The sequence below is a fragment of the Rana temporaria genome, chromosome 11 (assembly GCF_905171775.1).
Source record: "Rana temporaria chromosome 11, aRanTem1.1, whole genome shotgun sequence".
Lineage (NCBI taxonomy): Eukaryota > Metazoa > Chordata > Amphibia > Anura > Ranidae > Rana > Rana temporaria.
This window is the reverse complement of record NC_053499.1, coordinates 162,802,237-162,824,224: the sequence shown is the minus strand read 5'-3', so window position 1 is coordinate 162,824,224 and position 21,988 is coordinate 162,802,237. Positions and strand designations below refer to the sequence as shown.

Genomic DNA, 21,988 nt, shown 5'->3' with positions numbered 1-21,988 from the left:
CACGGTGACTTCTCTACTAACTACATGGAGACTTCTCCACTAACTAGATGGTGACTTCTCCACCAACTTCACGGTGACTTCTCCACCAACTACATGGTGACTTCTCCACCAACTACATGGAGACTTCTCCACCAACTACATGGTGACTTCTCCACCAACTACACTGTGACTTCTCCACTAACTTCATGGTGACTTCTCCACCAACTACATGGTGACTTCTCCACCAACTACATGGTGATTTCTCCATCAATTACATGGTGACTTCTCCACCAAATTCACGGTGACTTCTCTACTAACTACATTGAGACTTCTCCACTAACTAGATGGTGACTTCTCCACCAACTTCACTGTGACTTCTCCACCAACTACATGGTGACTTCTCCACTAACTACATGGAGACTTCTCCACTAACTACATGATGACTTCTCCACCAACTACATGGTGACTTCCCCACCAACTTCACAGTGACTTCTCCACCAACTACATGGTGACTTCTCCACCAACTACATGGTGACTTCTCCACCAACTACATGGTGACTTCTCCACCAACTACATGGTGACTTCTCCACCAACTACATGGAGACTTCTCCACCAACTACATGGTGACTTCTCCACCAACTACACTGTGACTTCTCCACTAACTTCATGGTGACTTCTCCACCAACTACATGGTGATTTCTCCATCAATTACATGGTGACTTCTCCACCAAATTCACGGTGACTTCTCTACTAACTCATTGAGACTTCTCCACTAACTAGATGGTGACTTCTCCACCAACTTCACTGTGACTTCTCCACCAACTACATGGTGACTCCTCCACTAACTACATGGAGACTTCTCCACTAACTACATGATGACTTCTCCACCAACTACATGGTGACTTCCCCACCAACTTCACAGTGACTTCTCCACCAACTACATGGTGACTTCTCCACCAACTACATGGTGACTTCTCCACCAACTACAAGGAGACTTCTCCACTAACTACATGGTGACTTCTCCACCAACTTCAAGGTGACTTCTCCACCAACTACATGGTGACTTCTCCACTAACTACATGGTGACTTCTCCACCAACTACAAGGAGACTTCTCCACTAACTACATGGTGACTTCTCCACCAACTTCAAGGTGACTTCTCCACCGACTACATGGTGACTTCCCCACCAACTTCACGATGACTTCTCCACCAACTACATGGTGACTTCTCCACTAACTACATGGTGACTTCTCCACCAACTACAAGGAGACTTCTCCACTAACTACATGGTGACTTCTCCACCAACTACATGGTGACTTCTCCACTAACTACATGGTGACTTCTCCACCAACTTCACGATGACTTCTCCACCAACTACATGGTGACTTCTCCACTAACTACATGGTGACTTCTCCACCAACTTCATGATGACTTCTCCACCAACTACATGGTGACTTCTCCACTAACTACATGGTGACTTCTCCACCAACTACATGGTGACTTCCCCACCAACTTCACGATGACTTCTCCACCAACTACATGGTGACTTCTCCACTAACTACATGGTGACTTCTCCACCAACTACAAGGAGACTTCTCCACTAACTACATGGTGACTTCTCCACCAACTTCAAGGTGACTTCTCCACCGACGTCACAGTGACTTCTCTACCAACTACAATGAGACTTTTCCACTAACTACATGGTGACTTCTCCACCAACTTCACGGTGACTTCTCCACCAACTTCACGTGACTTCAATACCAACTTCACAGTGACTTCTCCACTAACTACATGGAGAGGAGACTTGTCCACCAACTACATGGTGATTTCTCTACCAACTTGATAGTGACTTTGCCACCAAATTCATGGTGACTTCTCCACCAACTGCATGGTGACTTCTCCACCAACTACATGCTGACTTGATATGTGCAACTATTAGTGCCACCAACCTCTTTAAATAAAGTGCTATCTGTCAATAAATAAATATTTTTGTGCATAAAATACTATATAGTTAATGATCCACAACTTCTGTGCACTCTCAGTGAATTCACACCATCAACCAATACACAATTATTAATAGTGCAGCGCTGCCTAGAGAAACACACATCTATCATTTGTGCAAAAATGCCTAAATATTGACCATTACCACTGCCTTATCAGCGGCCCTGCAGATGTGATGGGGAGGAAATGCTCAGCATAGAAACTCACTGAAAACTGAGCATGTGCAGAGTTCCCACCACAGCTGCAAAATCCCCAACTGCATTGGAGACATGAACAGAAGGGGGAGCTATAGAGCTGGAGGATCAACCAGGTTTTTTGCAGAAAAGGGAGTGAGTATGAACAGCATGGAATACACCATTTATTGAGCGTTTTTTTATGATGTGGGTTTAGTGACACTTTAAGTGCAGAGCCGGATCGCTCGGGGCGCCGCCTTAGGGACCTTCCCGCGGCCTCTTAGAGATGTGTATGGCGAGCCCATGAGAGCTTCCCCAGAGCCTTGCAATTTTCCCAGAACATCGCAGGAGCCAAGCAGCATCACTGCTGATTGAAGGAGATACGGACAGCGGCGGACTCATTACCGAGCCCAAAGCACCCACCAGTGCAGGCCGACTTCTCATCCCGCCAACGTCCAGAGCGCTATAAAACGAGGGGGAGGACTCGCCGCACTGCTGAAAGGACACCATTCTCCAGCCTGACAGACCCGGGAAAAGTAGGTCGCAGCGAAGCACTTCCAAAGTGGAGGAAATGTAATTGGCTGCAGGTGATGTGAGAGACGGCCGAGGAACACGGAGCTGACAGAACAACGCTTCACAAAGTCACTTCATCTCACCAACTTGTAAGGCTTTCCGAACGCACCTGTCTACTGGAGAGAGATTTTTAATGCAGTCCGAGGCATTACGAAACAGAACGCAAGAAAACCGCAGAGCCAAGAGGCACAAACATGAAGAACAACCATTCAATTATCCAGCAATGCTGCAGCTGTGCCAAAATCAGAACGAGCGCTCAATGTATCGGAAAGATCAGTTCAACAATGGATATTCAGTCAGCGACGCGCTCCTCATAACCTCATTTCTAATAGTTTTAGGGCTCATTTACACTTGATTCGGCTTCAACACACATTAACGGCTGGTTTACACTTTGCTTCAAAACAAGGCTTCGGACAGGCTTTGTTAAAGCTCTCTGAACACCAGTCAAAGCTCCCGTCACCAATTTCAATGGTTGGCCTTTGGTTGGGCTTCAGTGAGGCTTCATGGGGTTTCGAAGATGCTTTGATGAGGCTTCAGTGGGGCTTTAGTGGGGCTTCAAGTGAGCTTTGCCATAGACTTCTATGGAGGCTTTGAAGACGCTTTGCCATAGACTTCTAAGGGCTCATTTACACTTGCTTCGGCTTCAACAAGGCTTCGGACAGGCTTTGTTAAAGCTCTCTGAACGCCAGGCAAAGCTCCTGCCGCTAAATAAAATGGTTAGTCCTGTATACACCTTGCTTTTGTTAGGTGCCTCGATGGGGCTTCAGTGGGGCTTTTCTGTTTTCCCGTATCCCATTCTTCCCTCTGTGTGTTAGTTAGATTTTCGGACCCACATTTAAAATGTATTATATCCCTTTTATATCATTTTATCCCGTCTACCAATCATAGCCTCCCGTGTTCGGCCCCGGGGGGGGGGGGGGGGTCACAGGGTGTCTCAATTGCCGTCTGATGCCCCATTTGGGCCTCCATCTGGTGAATCGCGCTGGCCTACTAATACTCCAAAAACTACTGTTGTAAGCAGGGGCGGACTGACCATTGAGTCACTCGGGCACTGCCCGAGGGCCCCATGCCACTAGGGGGCCCCATCCGGGTTGCCAGGCTCAGTAAAACCAGGGACAGTATGTAAAAATCTGTGTTTTTTTTAGATCTGTCCCTGATATGTCCGAAAATGACATGCTTTTAATGTGAATATCCCAAGATTTTAGCTGCCCGCCTCTGCACTACCTCCTGGCGTGGTGGCCATCTGTAAGCCAGAAGGGCCCCATACTCTTCTATTGCCCGGGGGCCCCATGAGTTGTCAGTCCGCCCCTGGTTGTAAGGGTACCTTGGCTACAATATTGTTTTTAATCGTTTTTGAAACGGTAATTATGAGTACTGTATCTCTTTAGAGATGTTTCCTCCTGAAGAAGCGAAACATGTGGAGGACTATGTCTGAACCTGCCTCTCTGTGTCCCTATACACCAGTGGGGCTCTTTACCTTCTATGTGCTAATGTCACGGAATTAACAACAACCTTACTATTGTCTTGTTGTTGTTGTTTATGTTTTTTGAGTAATTTTTTCAATAAATGTATATTGTTTTTTAAATATTTTGTACAATTTCTGGGTATTTCTGAGATATTCCTTAACACCACTGGTGTCATAGGGCAATGTTTTGGAGTAGCCTTTGACAATTCCTCCACTTTTCCTCATTGTCTAATTATAGGATGATGGGGCCAGATTCACGTAGAGCGGGCGCAGCATAACGTAACCGGTTTACGTTACACCGCCACAATTTTTCAGATTTAGTGCCCGATCCACAAAGCACTTACCTGGAAATTTGCGGCGGTGTATCGTAAACAGGTCCGGCGCAAGGCGGACCAATTCAAATGGGGCGGGTACCATTTAAATTAGGCGCGCTCCCGCATACTTACAGGCATACTTTAACATGGTGGAGTACTTTTACACCATGTTAAAGGTGCCCTATCTTTGCGACGGAAATCTAACACTTGCGACGCCGTAACGACGGGAAAAATCTTCGTGGATCGCCATAACTCCTAATTTGCATACCCGACGCTGGTTTACGACGCGAACTTGGCAAAAAATCCCTTCCTTATTCTTTACAAAACCAAAAAGGAAAAAAATATATAACAATTCCTTTACATTCGCCTTAAGGCAGGAAGATCTCACTGCTGGAACATCCAAGACTTGTACTGAGCCAAAGGCCGACTCAAGCCACAGAGCACCATGTGTAATAAAAGGACCACTCCTAGGTGGACTGACCCTTTATAAACATTGAAGCTTTTGTAGTTAGGCCCCGTTTCTGTAAAGCATATCTGGGAAGTATAGACAGGGCCGCCATCAGGGTGGGGGGGGGGTACACAGGGGAGGGCTGGCAGCCTTAGGCCTGGGGAGGAAGTCCAGTCAAGTGGCCCATTAAACCGCCGAATGAGCTCACCATCCATGGCCCACCTGTTTTTTTTAATGCAGCCTCACCAGTACCCATCAGTGCAGCCAACTCCAGTGCCCATCAATGCAGCCTGTTTACTGGGGCAGGTAACATGGGGTGAATGGGGGGTCAGCTAGGTGTGTCAGGGTCTCTCACCTCAGTGATCTCAGCTCAGCAGGTCCTTGCATGCCACGGCCTCCTGGGGGGGTAATGCTCCTGGTCCTGGGGTCAAGTTGCAGCCAGCGCCCAGCCCTGCAGCCCGACTCCCTGGCACACACTTCCTCTGCCTGCTTCCAAGAATCCGGTGCCAGGGAGTTGTAGTTTCCTCTGTGCTTCTCTACGAATCCCGGAATGCAACAGCTAGTGGTCAGCCACTGTGGCCTTGCCCCCAACCCGACTTCCTAGTGCAGAATAAAAAAGTAAATGGTAGAGGGCAGCGGCTGCCATTTTGAACATAAGTTAGAGCGGCCTGGGAGGCAATTTCCACCCTGCCCCCGGCCCAGCCCTCCCCTGGGGGTACAGCACATACAGATGTAGGGGGCCCAGGTGTCCCAAAGGGCCCTGTCCCTTGGGAAGCCGGGCCCCAAGTTGTCACCTCTCATTTGTTCCTTTTCTTTCTGGGACGTCCCTGGGGAATCTTGGTGGTCAGCCCCAGGAGGGCCCAGGCCTAAACCTGTGTAAGGGGCCCCAAAGTTTCTTATGGCTGCCCTGAGTATAGAAAGTAAATCCTTCCGCTGGTCACCGTTGCTTCTGTCCTAGCCACCCCCGATCCGATGATCTGAGCCGTTTTGTCATGCAGTCTTTATATCCGATCTGTGCTGTCTGGAATTTCCTTCCGCCCCAATCAGCAGCCCCAGGATTGCTCTTCACTTGTTCTAATTGTCACTTTTTTTTTTGTTTCCCTTTTATGTGGGTGATGTTTTTTTTTTTTTCCTCTTCTGTTCCCATCTCAGTGGTGCTCAAGAGAAAAACAGAAGATCACAGAGCGCCGCCTTGGCCCAGTTTTTTTTGCGTTGTGCCACTTTTGAACGCGATGTGACACCTCCCTTTCAATCCTCGCACATTGACACAAACGTTCCGCACCCTTTAATGTGGCGAGCGCAGGCAGGAGAGAGCGGGCAGGAGAGAGCGGGCAGGAGAGAGCGGGCTTTGTGTTTTCTGGCCTGTTATCCCGCCGGTCACACTCTCTGCTATTATCTACATACGTACGGCGGAGATCACAAAGAATGCAGCGGCATCGGGATCTTTAGAGAATCCAGAATTCTTCTGTTTTTAATATTGCAAACATGACCCTGCGGAGACAAAGGAGATCCGCGTTCTTAACAATGTATCTCTTTTTTTAGGTTTGGGTAGAGCAGAAAATGGTAGAACTTGTGTAGAGTTGGAGAGATTTCCTTACAATAAAATAACGGATAATAGAAATACAATTACAGATTTATATGGAAGTAAATTTGCAGGGCTTTAACCCCGTCTCCTCCGAGGGCCTCTTCAGGGTCACATAGCCTTGGGCTAGCAGTGCAAACCTCCATGGAGGCCCACGGGTCCAATTAGAGTAGAGAGGGGGGAATCGGAGCGCTATTGAGAAAGACAGTTGGGAAAATAAGGTAAGAAAATAAAAGAGGGAAGGAAAAGAGATGACAGGGGCGGGGGTGCATGGGGATAAATACCCCTCAGACCCAGGTCCGAAACCACCACTTCAGCCCCCCGGAAGAATTGACTGCCCAATAATCGGGCCATTTTTTGCGATTCAGCACTGCAACGCTTTAACTGACATCTGCGCAAAATTGGCGTCCTTTTTTCCCCCACAAATAGAGCTTTCTTTTGGTGGTATTTGATCACCTCTGCGGTTTTGATTTTTTGCGCTATAAACTAAAAAAAAGAGCGACAATTTTGAAATAAAATCAATGGGCCAGATCCACAAAGAAGTTACGTCGGCGTATCTATTGATACGCCGCGTAACTTCTAGGATGCTCCGGCGTATCTTTGTTTTGTATCCACAAAACAAGATACGCCTGAATGGGGGCTAGATCCGACTGACGTACGTCTTAGTACGCCGTCGGATCTTAGGTGCATATTTACGCTGGCCGCTAGGTGGCGCTTCCGCTGATTTCCGCGTAGAGTATGCAAATTAGCTAGATACGCTGATTCTCAGAACGTACGTCCGGCTGGCGCATTTTTTTTACGTCGTTTACGTAAGGCTTTTTTTTGTGTATCTATCACTCTCAGTGCCATCATGGGGCCCCCTAATTTCGGGGCAGCATGGGGTCAAGGACCAGCTGCTTTGGAGAAAGTGCAGGGGCCCCCCATGCATCTGGGGCCCCTGGGCAGTGCCCATGTGTGCCCTCTCATTAAGACAGCCCTAATGCTGACTACTGCAGTGCTTGTGCCAAGCTTGACCAATGTAACCAGGCAATAAAGACCGTACCTGGAGTTTGGCGTTAATGAATCATCCTGTTTACATCCCGCGCATATGGCGTCACACCGGGCAGCCCAGATAAGCATTCACATTGACATAAACAATAAGACTCGCCTCACGCCTCCACAAAGTTTGCATTACAACCTCCAACTCTTCCCATACCTAGGACTGATCTCCTCGTCTGACAGCCGCTAATATCTGGGTCACTAGTAATAATTTGTCCCCCGGCAAAAAAGCTGCCAGCCAGACTTTCGTAATGAGGCCTTAGATTTGCGCCACTGAATGTGCATAATAATTACATCTTCTGGGATCCTTCCACTGAGCAGAGCAATTACGATTGCGCTTAATTGTATTACCAGACGCCCTAAAAAACACGTCTCTGGGAGGGCAGGACTTTCATTTTGCTGCAACTGAGTGTGGGCAGGGTGAGCTCCGCTGAGCAATGAACACCGCCGATCACATTATGGAGGAGAGGTAACGTCCGGGGAGATATATGTGCTGATCGAGCCGATATTATTCTTATTTATAGGACTCAGCATTACAGCCCTTGTGTATCGCTGAGCAAGAAAATCCCAATCCCAATATACAGCGGGCACAGAAAAAAAATTACCCCCCTTTAAAATAATCAAATTGTGTTGCCTTGCAGCCTGAAATGAAGACAGACACAGTTTTTGTTTTATCCAGCTGTATTTTCCTAGTGCAACTTATAACATCCAAGTGAAAAAAGTATTCAGACTCTTATTATTGTGTAAAATTACTGATATCAATTCTCAGTAGGGTTGTCCCGATACCACTTTTTTAGGACCGAGTACAAGTACCGATACTTTTTTTCATGTACTCGCCGATACCGATTACTGATACTTTTTTTTTAAAATGCAGCCTTGTGTCCCCAAATGCAGCCATGTCCCTAATTGCAGCCATGTCCCTAAATGCAGCCTTGTCCCTAAATGCAGCCATGTCCAAAATGCAGCCATGTCCCTAAATGCAGCCGTGTCCCTAAATGCAGCCTTGTCCCTAAATGCAGCTTTGTGTCCCCAAACAAATGCAGCCATGTTCCTAAATGCAGCCGTGTCCCTAAATGCAGCCTTGTCCCTAAATGCAGCCTTGTGTCCCTAAATTCAGCCATGTCCCCAAATGCAGCAATGGCCCTAAATGCAGCCTTGTCCCTAAATGCAGCCATGTCCAAAATGCAGCCATGTCCCTAAATTCAGCCATGTCCCCAAATGCAGCAATGGCCCTAAATGCAGCCTTGTCCCTAAATGCAGCCATGTCCAAAATGCAGCCATGTCCCTAAATGCAGCCGTGTCCCTAAATGCAGCCTTGTCCCTAAATGCAGCCACGTCCCTAAATGCAGCCTTGTGTCCCCAAAGAGAAAGCCAAGCCCCCCCCGCCGCTGCCGTCTAGTTGATTAGCGCTCGGAGAACATAACAGCTTTCATTTGAATAGCTGTGTGTTCCCCGCCACGCCTTGTCATGTATAGCCCCTCCCCCTTGCTCGGGCACTTTGATAGACAGATCACCCGTCCTGGGAAGGAGTGCCCGGACAAGGGGAAGGGGCACTTTGACAAGGGGGAAAGTCCATAAGAAATGCAATGTCCAGACAGATGTAAAACCTCCAACAGTTAGGTTGTATTTCTTTTACTGCAAGGTAACTTGAAGTGGGAGGGAGCTGAAGAGCAGGGGAAGGTTCAGGGACACGGTACAGAATCAATCAGTCTCCACTCTTAGCTATTGAGTGGGTATTGCTCACCCGGACAGTCCCCTCTCACTTGGCCTAGCAGCCGGGGTGATGCACAAACTAATGTCCAGAAAATCTCTGCCACAGACCTCTTGGAATGAGCTGGGTCTCTGCCAGAGACCTTTGAATGAACTTGGATGCGTCCAGGAATCCTCTGCCACAGGATTTCAAAGTCCCGAACCTCCAGCTGAGAAGTAGAAGAGCCTTTAAGCCAGAATCGGCAGATAAGGTGACCACATTTCCGAACTGCCATTCAGGGACACAATCCGCCCCCCAGCCACAGTGCCCCGACTTGTCACCTGACCTGCTCCAATCAGGTTCCATTTGCTCACCTTCAAACCTGGACTGGTCTGATGGACGGTTGAGTGCCAGTCTTTGTTCCCTGAGCCAGGCTGGGGGGCCCCTCTCAGGCAGTCGGGTGGCTCGGGCCACGGGCGGGAGAAGGAGAAGTCGGGCAATGCGCTGTGGGAGTCGGGACAGGCAGCTGAGCCGTGGATCTAAGCCAGCCAGCACTGCAGAATGCCTCCACCCGCCGGGAGGTCACTGAAGCCTGGAGGAGTCAGGAGGTGCTGCTGCCACGGTTGGGGAAGGAGAGGAGGTGGGTGAACACGGAGTGCAGGGCAGCACTGGGTAAAGGCCTTGCTCCTCTCGGGCTCACTCTGAGACTCTGCAAATATGACGTCACTGGTTGATGGATGCCAGGCGGGGTGGCCCTAGCAACCAGTTTGGCAATTGTCTATTAGGGTGGCTGTGTGTCCTCATTTCATTCCGGGACACTGTATTGCCCCTTGAATGAAGGTGCCCGGGACACGGGACACAAATGCGAATTGCGGGACAATCCCAGGCAATCCGGGACACGTGGGCACCCTACCGGCAGACTGCAGGGCTTTCAATGTAGTGGATCCCTCCTTAATTATGTCACCAGGCCTCACCCGAGACGCTGGCACTTTGCCGGTCTCCTCCAGGGCAGGTGCTCCCCCGGTTTCCTTCACTAAGATAGCTTCCTGCCTTGTGGACAGACAGTTTGGGATCCCCTTTTAGGGTTGCAGGCCCCAGCCAGCATAGCTGGGCCTACTCAGCAGCTAAACCACTCCGGCTAAACCAACGTGGCCCCGAAGTCGGGCATACACACGCACCCCTCGCACCAGGAGGGCCGCGAAGCGAAGGAAGGGCCCAGATCAATGGTGTCTGTCCCTTAAGTACCCCTCCCCAGCATGCACAGCGAGGTCACCACTCCCACTGCACCGATGCCGAGAAGGGACACCCAACACACCATGGTACACCTGCGTTCCATCATAGGGCCAAGATGGCAACACCACCTGCAGGCAACAAGGGAAACTACCAAGTAGTACCACAGCCAGAACAGAGGCAAATTTGTGCTAATCAAACAGGTCTGGGCCCAAGTATAGGCTCAGACTTCCCCTAAATTTGAAATAGCGCCCCCTAGATTTGGGGTGGGCGCCACATATATATATTTTTTAATTAAATGTGTAGTAACTGTATAAATTGTTGGGGTTTTACTACCTGCCTTGAGTTTATCTATAAAAAGAACTCCACTAGAATGTTACCTGTATCTGTGACCAGATCAGCCAAGTATAATTTTAGAAATGCGCCATTCTTTGTGTGTCGCCCCCGCTTTGTCTGGTGTGCCGCTCGCAGGCTTTGTTTGGCAGCACAAAGAGTTCCAGCAGAGTTCAAAGACGTGTCAGTCGCCGAGGTGGAGACTCCCCCGACACACAATTAGAAGTACATAAAGCAGGAGTCTCAGCAGCCGCCATACAGTGGTCACATTGCCCGGGGGGGGGGGGGGGGAACTTGGAAGGACCGGCCCCAGGAGAAAGAATGAAAAAAACTATTTTACAGATTGTCAATGTCCTATAAAAAATTTCAAAAATAACGTCTTTTCACCACGGAGAGTCTGTGTAAAGTTTTCTCTGAAAGAGAACTCAAAATTTAGCACAAAGTTCAGTAATACATAGCGGGCAACTTCATATTAATGGCCATGGGGGGAGGGGGCAACTTCATATGAATGGCAATGGGAGGGGAGGGGGCAACTTCATATTAATGGCCAAGGGGGGGGGAGGGGGCAACTTCATATGAATGGCAATGGGAGGGGAGGGGGAAACTTCATATTAATGGCCATGGGGGGAGGGGGCAACTTCATATGAATGGCCATGGGAGGGGAGGGGGGAACTTCATATTAATGGCCATGGAGGGGAGGGGGCAACTTCATATTAATGGCCATTGGGGGGAGGGGGCAACTTCATATTAATGGCCATTGGGGGGAGGGGGCAACTTCATATTAATGGCCATGGGAGGGGAGGGGTCAACTTCATATGAATATCCACCATTTTGGAATGGGAGGTCCAACAAGCTCATACAGTTGCGATGGTCAACTGTCCACAAACATTTGGCAACACTGTGTATTAATGAATAATGTCCTCCAATCCTCTCCTTCCAACTTCCTGTATTATAATTCTATCAGATATCGCTGGTAAATGTTGGCAGCACAGTGGTGCAGTGAGTAGCACTTTCGCCTAGCAGCAAAAGGTTCGCTGGTTCGAATCCCAACCACGACACCATCTGCCTGGAGTTTGCATGTTCTCCCTGTGTCTGTGTGGGTTTCCTCCGGGTACTCCGGTTTCCTCCCACACTCCAAAGACATGCTGGTAGGTAAATTGGATCTCGTCCAAATTGGCCCAGTATATATGTGTGTATGACTGTGTGTCCCTAGTGTGTCATGATCCTACGGGGTAAAAATGACCGCACCAGCCAAGTACATACTGGCTGGAAAAAGCGCCCAGAGGCGATTCAGTTCGCATGCGTTGCGCTGTACAAGTCATTCATTCATTCATAGATCTCGAGAAGTATAAAGCAGGGTTAGGTTATAAAAATAATCTCCCAAGCTTTGAAGATCTCACGGAGCTTCTCTTTAATCCATCATCGGAAAATGGAAAGAGTATGGCACAACTGCAAACCTGCCAAGACACGGCCGTCCACCTAAACTGACCGGGCAAGGAGAGCATTCATCAGAGAAGCAGCCAAGAGGCCCCATGGTAACTCTGGAGAAGCTGCACAGAAGCTGCACAGCTCAGGGGGGAGAATCTGTCCACAGGACAACTATTAGTGGTCTCTCCAAAAATTCTGCCTTTTTCCATCAGGTCTTCTGCACAGGTTGGCGGACTGACGCATCTTTGGCGCATGCTCAGTTGGCACGGATTTCCTCTTGCGGCATGCGTAGTAAGCCCTGGACTCTTACAGATACTGACATAGACTAGGTTGACATTGCATTGTTGTCTATATCATTTATTTCTTCCCTAATGGAAAAATACAAATTATTGAAAGAGAATATTGTGTATATAAGAGGAAATTCTAGCAGAAGGATGGAGCTTCAAGAGAGCGCAAAAGCGACTCGGCCATCGCACACAATTCTCAACACAATGCTTCCCACATCTGTTCTATATCTGTGAAAAGTCCTTGTTAAATAAAATCCATGAACCTCCTCGATCGATATCCATACCTCTAGAGTTGTATAATTGCATTCCTTCACTGCTATGTGACAAGTGCGCCTGGCTTTACGGGCTTTTCAAACTTCGCTAATGCAAGAATGTCCTGATATCACACCGCCGCATACTTTGATAATTGGCTGCGAAGCGGCGTGGCCTAGCTGTCATCGCGGAGGGTTAATTGGCTAACGAGATCTCAAGAAGCTGAACTTTGATATTCTAACAAAGTAACTCTGCGACACCACCGAGAAGAAAACAGTCACTGCGGACAACATCAGCGCGGGCCTTTATCTGTCACATCGTCACCCGGGCGGCTCAGATCAAAATGCCAGCCGGGAATATTTAAAACATGAAAAGGATTGGAGGAAGTCATTTTATCTTTTGCCATATTAAGGATTTGTTTTAAAGAGAACCTGTCACGCTTTGTTCTGATAGACATTCCCAGAGACTAATAGGTAGATTCAGAAAGAGTTAGGCCGGCTTATCTACAGATAAGCCGGCCTAACTCCGAATTTACGCCGCCGTATGTTTAAGCGTATTCTCAAACAGAGATACGCTTAAACATATCTAAGATAGGCCGGCTTGAGCCGTCCTATCTTAGATTGCAATGTTTCTGATGGCCGCTAGATGGCGCTTCCATTGCGGCCGGCGTAGATTATGTAAATGAGGGGATACGCCGATTCACGAACGAACGCCAGGCCGACGCAGTACTTTTACGCCGTTTACGTAAGAGATAGGCCGCGTAAAGTTAGAGCTAGGCTCTAGTGGAATAGTAATGTTACGTTTGGGCGCCATTCCCGTCCACGTTTACGTCCACGTCGAAATCAATAGGCCCGTGCGGCGTACTTAGCCGCAATGTGCCCTGGGAAATGTAGGCGCCCGGCGCATGCACAGTGTGAAAAAACGTAAAAAAACGTGAGGTCAAGCCTCATTTCCATACAACACGCCCCCCTCCAACCAATTTGAATTAGGCGCCCTTACGCCCGCTCGTTTGAGGCTACGCCGCCGTAAATTAGCAGGTAAGTATATTTAGAATCATTACTAGCCTAGCTAATTTACGGCGGTGTAGCCTAAACAGGCTAGGCTACGCCGCTGTAACTATAAGCCATTGTACCTGAATCTACCTAAACATTTCTAGAGGTCGCAAACAAATTTACACCATTAATAAGACCGAAATATGTTGGACCGGTACCAGAGAGAGAAACAGCCACACATTTGTATGAAAAAATATATATAAATGTTTATTACAAAATATATATATATTTTTTTAATTCTATATTTTATTGTTTTTTAATCAATTTTATACAAACAAACATACTTCAATTGCATACGTATCACATATATAACATATCAGAAATCGATTCTGCAATAAAAGGAATTTACAGAGCATTTCAGTTCCAAAATTTTTCCTTTTCTAGATATACTGACGGTATAGATAATCTTCATCGTCCTTCCTATTTATCAAGCCGGCACAACAAAAAACAAAAACAGAACAAAAACAAACATACCAAAAACAAAAACAGAGAAAAAAAAGAAATATAAAAAAATATTCCTCTATTCCGCCTCCGCCACTTTAACCCCCGGAAAAATGTATTATATTTTTTTATTTTCTATTGAAGGGCCCAGAGGTCCCCAGGGCCCCAGATGACAACCCCCCCCCTTTTTTTATAAAAAAAAAACAAAAACAATTACATATTTTTTTTTCTTTTATTTTTTATATATATATATATATATATATATATATATATTAAAGGGCCCAGAGGTCCCCCCTTTTTCTATTAAACCATTTACATTTTTTTTTTATATATATATATTTTTTTATATATATGTATTTTTTTATTAAAGGGCCCAGAGGTCCCCAGGGCCCCGGATGGCAACTCCCCTTTTTTATAAATTTTTATTTTTTTTATATATATTTTATTAAAAGGGCCCAGAGGTTTATTTTTTATTTTTATTAAAGGACCCGGGGGTCCCCAGGGTCCCGGATGGCAACCCCCCTTTTTTTTATATATATTTTATCCTTATTTCTTTTTGTTTTAAAGCCCCCCCCCCCCCGCTTCTCAATTAGCGGCGCCCCCCCCCCCCCCGGTTCTCTGCTCCAGGGGGACCATGCCTGAAGCTGTGTAAGGGGCCCCATAATTCCTGATGCCTGCGGCCCTGGTGGATGGTGGAGTTAAACAAATAAATATATAATAATAAATATATTTATAACATTTTTGATATACTGTCTAATATTTGAAATGACTCTCACTAGATGTGTTGCAAACAAAGTTCCATGTGTAGGTGGAGATCTTGTGGCCCTCTAGGATCTCTGGCCTGGTCGTGGCTTTAGCTGCCGTGTCGCCCCTCCTAACTTTTCAGTTTTTCTCCTACGCAGCCAATTTCCAGATCAAACATTTGCCATTTATTTTCTTTTTTTCTGCTGTATATATATATTTGTGACCCCACATGCTTGTATGAGGAAATATTAATAATGAGAGAATGTGGCTTTTCCATTCCTTCATCCATCACAATCTCGTATTCTGCTTGCAGGATGCTGTCCAAAGACCCGGAGCTACGACCGAGTGCCAAAGACATCCTGAACTTTCCTTACGTCGCCGACAGAGCAAAGGTACGGCACAGCAGTCTGAGTGTCTCAGGCCCCGTACACACGACAGAGTTTCTCGGCAGAATTCACCGAGAAACTCGGTCAAAACCCGGATTCTGCCGAGAAACTCTGTCGTCTGTACAGTTTTGGCTCGATGGAGCCGCCGAGGAGCTCGACGAGAAAATAGAGAACATGTTCTCTATTTTCTCATTCTATGGGAGAAGGCGGCCCGCCGAGCTCCTCGGCGGCTTCATCCCAGAACTCGACGAGGAACTCGACGTGCTTGGCACGTCGAGTTCCTCGGCCGTGTGTACGGGGCCTCAAAAGTTTTATTATTTCTTACAATATTTTTTTATTATTGTTTTCTTACATTTTTTTTTTATTAGAAACTCCATGAAATTGGTGAAATATTAGGGGTCTAAACAGACTCCTGATGTCTCACTTTGAGACAGAGAAAGGGATTGAGGACAGAGAATCCCCAGTCCCTTTCTCTGCAGCCAATCAACAGGGGGGATTTGCCCAGCACAGGGTGATTAGGGTGTGCCCAGGCACACCACGTGCTCACGCCTATGGATGGATGCCCCATCCAGGGGCGGACTGACAACTCATAGGGCCCCCGGGCAATAGAAGATTATGGGGCCCCCAGGCATACAGATGGCCACCACGCCAGGAGGAAGTGCAGAGGCGGGGCAGCTAAAATCTCGAGATTTTTCACATCAAAAGCATGTCGGTATCAGACATTTCAGGGACTGTCCCTGGTTTTACTGAGCCTGACAGCCCTGATGGGGCCCCCTAGTGGCATGGGGCCCTCGGGCAGTGCCCGAGTGCTTGAATGGTCAGTCCGCCCCTGGTCCCATCTTTTGCTTTCAATATTGAAAATGAGTTAACCACTTGCTTCCCGCCGGACGACTTTATACGTCCTCTCTTTGAAGAGGAATACCATTGTTATCAGGGCCGCCATCAGGAATTTTCGGGCCCCTTACACAGATTTAGGCATGGGCCCCCTGGAGCAGAGAGGGGGGTGCTGCCGCTGTAAATTGAGAAGCCGGGGGGGGAGTGTCGCAAGTTGAGAAGGGGGGGGGCTGCCACAAATTGAGGAGCTGGGGGGGTGCTGCCGCCACGAATTAAGGTCGGGGGCTTTGGGTGTAAATAAATAAAAATTTAAAAAACCGGGCCCCTTAGAGGTTTGGGGGGGGGGGGGGCTTTGGGTGTAAATAAATAAATAACAATGTAAAAAACCGGGCCCCTTAGAGGTTGGGGGGGGGGGGCTTTGGGTGCTGACGGAAAAAAAAGGGATGCCATCCGGGCCCCTGTGACCACCAGGCCCCTTAGAGGTCGGGGGGCTTTGGGTGCTGACAAACAAAAAAAAAAAGGGGGGATGCCACCCGGGCCCCTTACAGGTATACTGTATAAAATAAATACAAACTATAAAAAAAAAAATTAAAACGCTCCCCGTCCCGCCAATTTCGCGTGCAGAAGCGAACGCATACGTGAGTAGCGCCCGCATATGAAAACGGTGTTCAAACCACACATGTGAGGTATCGCCACGATCCTTAGAGCAAGAGCGATAATTCTATTCCCAGACCTCCTCTGTAACTCAAAACAACCTGTAGAATTTTTTAAACGTCGCATGCGGAGATTTTAAAGGGTAAAAGTTTGTCGCCATTCCACGAGCGGACGCAATTTTGAAGCGTGACATGTTGGGTATCAATTTACTCGGCTTAACATTATCTTTCACAATATATTAAAAAAAAGTGTATTTCTTCCAAAAAAAAGTGCGCTTGTTAGGCCCCGTACACACGACCAAACATGTATGCTGAATATGGTCCGCGGGCCAGTTTCAGCAGACATGTTTGGTCGTTTGTAGGCGCTAACGGGCCCAATTCCAGCAAACATTTGCCCGCCGGGCCTTTTCCCAGCGGGCAAATATTCGTGGACGTGTTTTAAAACCGTCCGCTGGAATCCTGCCCGCTCGAACATGTACGGTCATCAGTACAGACCTACCGTACACGTCCGAGCGCCCGCCGTCCCTCGCATGCGTCGAATGACTTCGACGCATGCGTGGAAGCCTTTAAATGGCAGGCCCGCCCATGTCTCCACGACGATGACGCGGCGACGACGCGGACACGCCCCGCGTATTGTTTACGGGCGGACTTCTGTACGATGGTTAGTACAACCATCGTACAGAAGCCCTCTGGCAGGCATGTACGGTGAAAACGGTCCGACGGACCGGTTTCATCGTACATGTTTGCCCGTGTGTACCGGGCCTAAGACCGCTGCGCAAATATGGTGTGACAAAAAGTATTGCAACGACCGCCATTTTATTCTCTAGGGTGTTAGAAAAAAAATATATAATGTTTGGGGGTTCTAAGTAATTTTCTAGTAAAAAAAAAAGTTTTTAACTTGTAAACACCAAATCTCAGAAATAGGCGCGGGGGTGAAGTGGTTAAATAGTTTGGTTTGTGGTTCCCCGGACGGGCGGGCGGACGGGCGGGCGGACGGACGGGCGGGCGGACGGGCGGGTCGGACGCAGTGTGCAGTTCCACTTTAAAGACACAAAACAGTCAATTCCTCTTTCTATGGTAATTACCGATCGTTTCCGAAGACTTCTTCTGTAACCCTTTGCTGGGATTATTGAACGGATCACCTGCGCTCTTTGATCCGCCGCGGGCGCTTGTGGAAAGAGTTAATAAGCCGCCATTGTTCCCATTCTGTCTCCAAACCACAAATCATCTGCAATTAAGAGAGCGGGTTGGTTCTCTCTGAGAGCGAGGAGTGAGGGTTTAATTGCTGCCGGCATTCTTCTCCCATCCGTCAATGTTGTGAACTGATGGGAAGAAAAGAGCGAGATGAAGGTGCGCAGGAAAGTTTTTCCAGGCTTGGCAGGGGGTCGAGGCGGCTCACATCCAACGAGCTTCTCTACCCTCTACAGTACAAAGCTCCTTCACAAGACTCTTCACTGAGGGAAGGAGCTCAGCGAGGCTTTAAACCTTCGAGGGAGAAGGAAAAAATACGAAACTAGCAGGAGGACTCGGCGGCGGCTCCCAGACCTGGCTGCAGTGGCGTCACTAGGGTTGGTGTCACCCCCCCTCTGTCTAGGCTGCCAAGCACCAAGCAGGCAGCGCACGGGCACGGGGCGCACCCCAAACCAGCCCCTGTAAATGATAGTATAGGGCAGTATAGTGGCAGGTTAGGGTAGTATAGAGTGGTATAGTGGCAGGTTGGTGTAGTGGGGTGGTATAGGACAGGTTAAGGTGGTATAGGGCATGTTGGAGTGATATAGGGTAGTTTGGGGTGGTATAGGGCAAGTTAGGGTTGCATTGGGCAGGTTGGGGTGGTATAGGGCAAGTTAGGGTGGTACAGGGCAGGTTGGGGTGGTATAGTGCAAGTTAGGGTGGCATAGGGCAAGTTGGGATGGCATGGGAAAGGTTGGGGTGGTACAGGGCAAGTTAGGGTGGCATTGGGCAGGTTGGGGTGGTATAGGGCAAAGTATGGTGGCATAGGGCAGATTGGGGTGGTACAGGGCAAGTTATGGTGGCACATGGCAAGTTGGGGTGGCATGGGAAAGATTGGGTTGGTACAGGGCAGGCTGTGGTGGCACAGGGCAGGCTGGGTGGTACAGGGCAGGCTAGGGTGGTATAGGGCTGTTTGGGGTGGTACAGGGCAGGCTGGGCGATACAGGGCAGGCTGGGGTGGCACGGAGCAGGCTGGGGTGGTACAGGGCAGGCTGGGATTGCACAGGGCAGGCTGGGCATGTCAGCTAAAAAAAAAAACGGGATGGTGTCACCCCTCTAGCGGGTGTCACCCGGTGCGGACCGCACCCCCCGCACCCCCCTAGCAACGCCTCTGCCTGGCTGTACTCTGGTGCTGGACAGTCCAGTGCCAACCTATAATATTGGGGTCCGGTCTGTAAACATTTTTAACCACTTGCTTACCGGGCACTTTACACCCCCCCCCCCCCACCCCTCCTGCCCAGACCAATTTTCAGCTTTCAGCGCTGACGCACTTCGAATGACAATTGCGCGGTCATACAACGCTGTACACAGAGGACATTTTTATCATTTTTTCCCCAAAAATAGAGATTTCTTTTGGTGGTATTTGATCACCTCTGTGTTTTTTTTTCCGCTAAACAAACAAAAAAAGATGGAAAAAAATAAATAATAATCATGTTTTATATTTTGTTAAATTCTTTTGCACACAGGTAATTTTTCTCCTTCATTGATATGCGCTGATGAGACGGCACTGATGGGCACAGATAAGTCGGCACTGATGGGCACAGATAAGGCGGCACTGATGGGGACAGATAAGGCGGCACTGATGGGGACAGATAAGGCAGCACTGATGGGGACAGATAAGGCGGCACTGATGGGGACAGATAAGGCGGCACTGATAGGCATAGATAAGTTGGCACTGATGGGTGGCACTGGTGGGCACTAATAGGCTGCACTGGTGGGCACCGATAGGCTGCACTGGTGGGCACTGGTAGGCACAGATAAGGCGGCACTGATGGGAACAGATAAGGCGGTACTGAAAGGCACAGATAAGGCGGCACTGATGGGGCACTGATAGATGTTACTGATGGGCACAAATAGATGGCACTGATGTGCACAGATAGGTGGCACTGATGGAAACTGGTAGGTGACAATGATGGGCACTGGTAGGTGACAATGATGGGCACTGGTAGGTGACAATGATGGGCACTGGTAGGTGACAATGATGGGCACTGGTAGGTGACAATGATGGGCACTGGTAGGTAACAATGATGGGCACTGATGAGGCACTGATTAGTGACTTTTAGAGGTGGCACTGTGGGCAGTGATAGGTGGCTTTGTGGGCACTAGTAGGCAGCACTGTTGTGCACTGACAGGTGGCACACATGGGCATAGATGAGCTGTCCGCAGCTCTCCCTGATCGGGACCGATGTCCCTCTGAGCAGTCTAAGGCCTCCCAGCTGAAGACCATGAGGCAAGGCTTTGCCATCTGGTTACCTTGTGCCCTTATGCACAGCTGCTTGTACCCGGTGCAGCCTCCAGAACACTCCATCCTCACAGGGATCAGTATGTGGCCTTTATGCACAACTCCCCCAAACAACTACCACCTTCCATCCTCCTCCAGACATGGTCCAGGGAGTCAGACGGTCCTTCTCCAGACCACATCCCCTGTGGTGAGGTTCTGCGATCAGCTTCTAGGAAGATCCATGCAGGCTCTCGGCCCGGACACCACTGATTACTCTTATATTCCATTCTCATGTACTAAGGACTGGCTCTGTGTCTTCGCAGGTCCTGGAAGAATGGTTGCAGGAGGTGCTGAGTGAGGACAGGCGGGTCTCTGTGGAAGATGACGTTACCCGAATCGCAGCCGCCATGTATGTACAATATTAATACTGCTACATATAACATTGCAATTCAATATATACTATTAATACACAATATATACACAATATACACAATATATACAATATACACTATATACACTATATACACTGATACACAATATATACTATATACACTATATACACTAATACACAGTATACACAATATACACTATATACACTGATACACAATATACATTATATACACTGATACACAATATACATTATATACACTGATACACAATATACATTATATACACTGATACACAATATACATTATATACACTGATACACAATATATACTATATATACTATATACACTAATACACAATATATACTATATATACTATATACACTAATACACAATATACACAATATACACTATATACACTAATACACAATATATACTATATATACTATATACACTAATACACAATATACACAATATACACTATATACACTAATACACAATATACACTATATACACTAATACACAATATATACTATATATACTATATACACTAATACACAATATACACAATATACACTAATACACAATATACACTATATACACTAATACACAATATATACTATATACACTAATACACAATATACACTATATACACTAATACACAATATATACTATATACACTGATACACAATATATACTATATACACTGATACACAATATAGACTATATACACTAATACACAATATACACTATATACACTAATACACAATATACACTATATACACTATGGGCCAGATTCAGGTACAAAAGCGGCGGCGTAACGTAACGCATTTACGTTACACCGCAGCAAGTTTTACGGGCAAGTGCTTGATTCACAAAGCACTTGCCTGTAAAGTTGCGGCGGCGTAGCGCAAATCCCTCCGGCGCAAGCCCGCCTAATTTAAATGATCCAGGTAGAGGGCGTGGATCATTTAAATTAGGCGCGTTCCCGCGCCGAACGTACTGCGCATGCTCCGTTTTGAAATTTCCCGCCGTGCTTTGCACGAAATGACGTCGCACCGACGTGATTTTTGGAACGTCGACGTGAGTTGCATCCTTTCCTATTCACGGACGACTTACGCAAAAAAAAATAATAATTCAAAATTCGACGCGGGAACGACGCCCATACTTTAACATGGCAGGTCTATCTATACGCCACGAAATAGCAGCTTTAATTATACGCCAGGAAAAGCCGACTAGCGACGACGT

General features: G+C 47.7%; 1 protein-coding gene across 1 annotated transcript in view; it reads left to right on the top strand.

Moving 5' to 3' along the window:
- LOC120916855 overlaps positions 1-21,988 on the top strand; it is a 167,856-nt gene that overhangs the window by 79,583 nt on the left and 66,285 nt on the right. The window contains exons 7-8 of the mRNA XM_040327798.1: positions 15,344-15,422; positions 20,678-20,763. Coding sequence (XP_040183732.1) covers positions 15,344-15,422; positions 20,678-20,763 — 165 coding nt within the window. The remainder of the gene's footprint in view (positions 1-15,343; positions 15,423-20,677; positions 20,764-21,988) is intronic.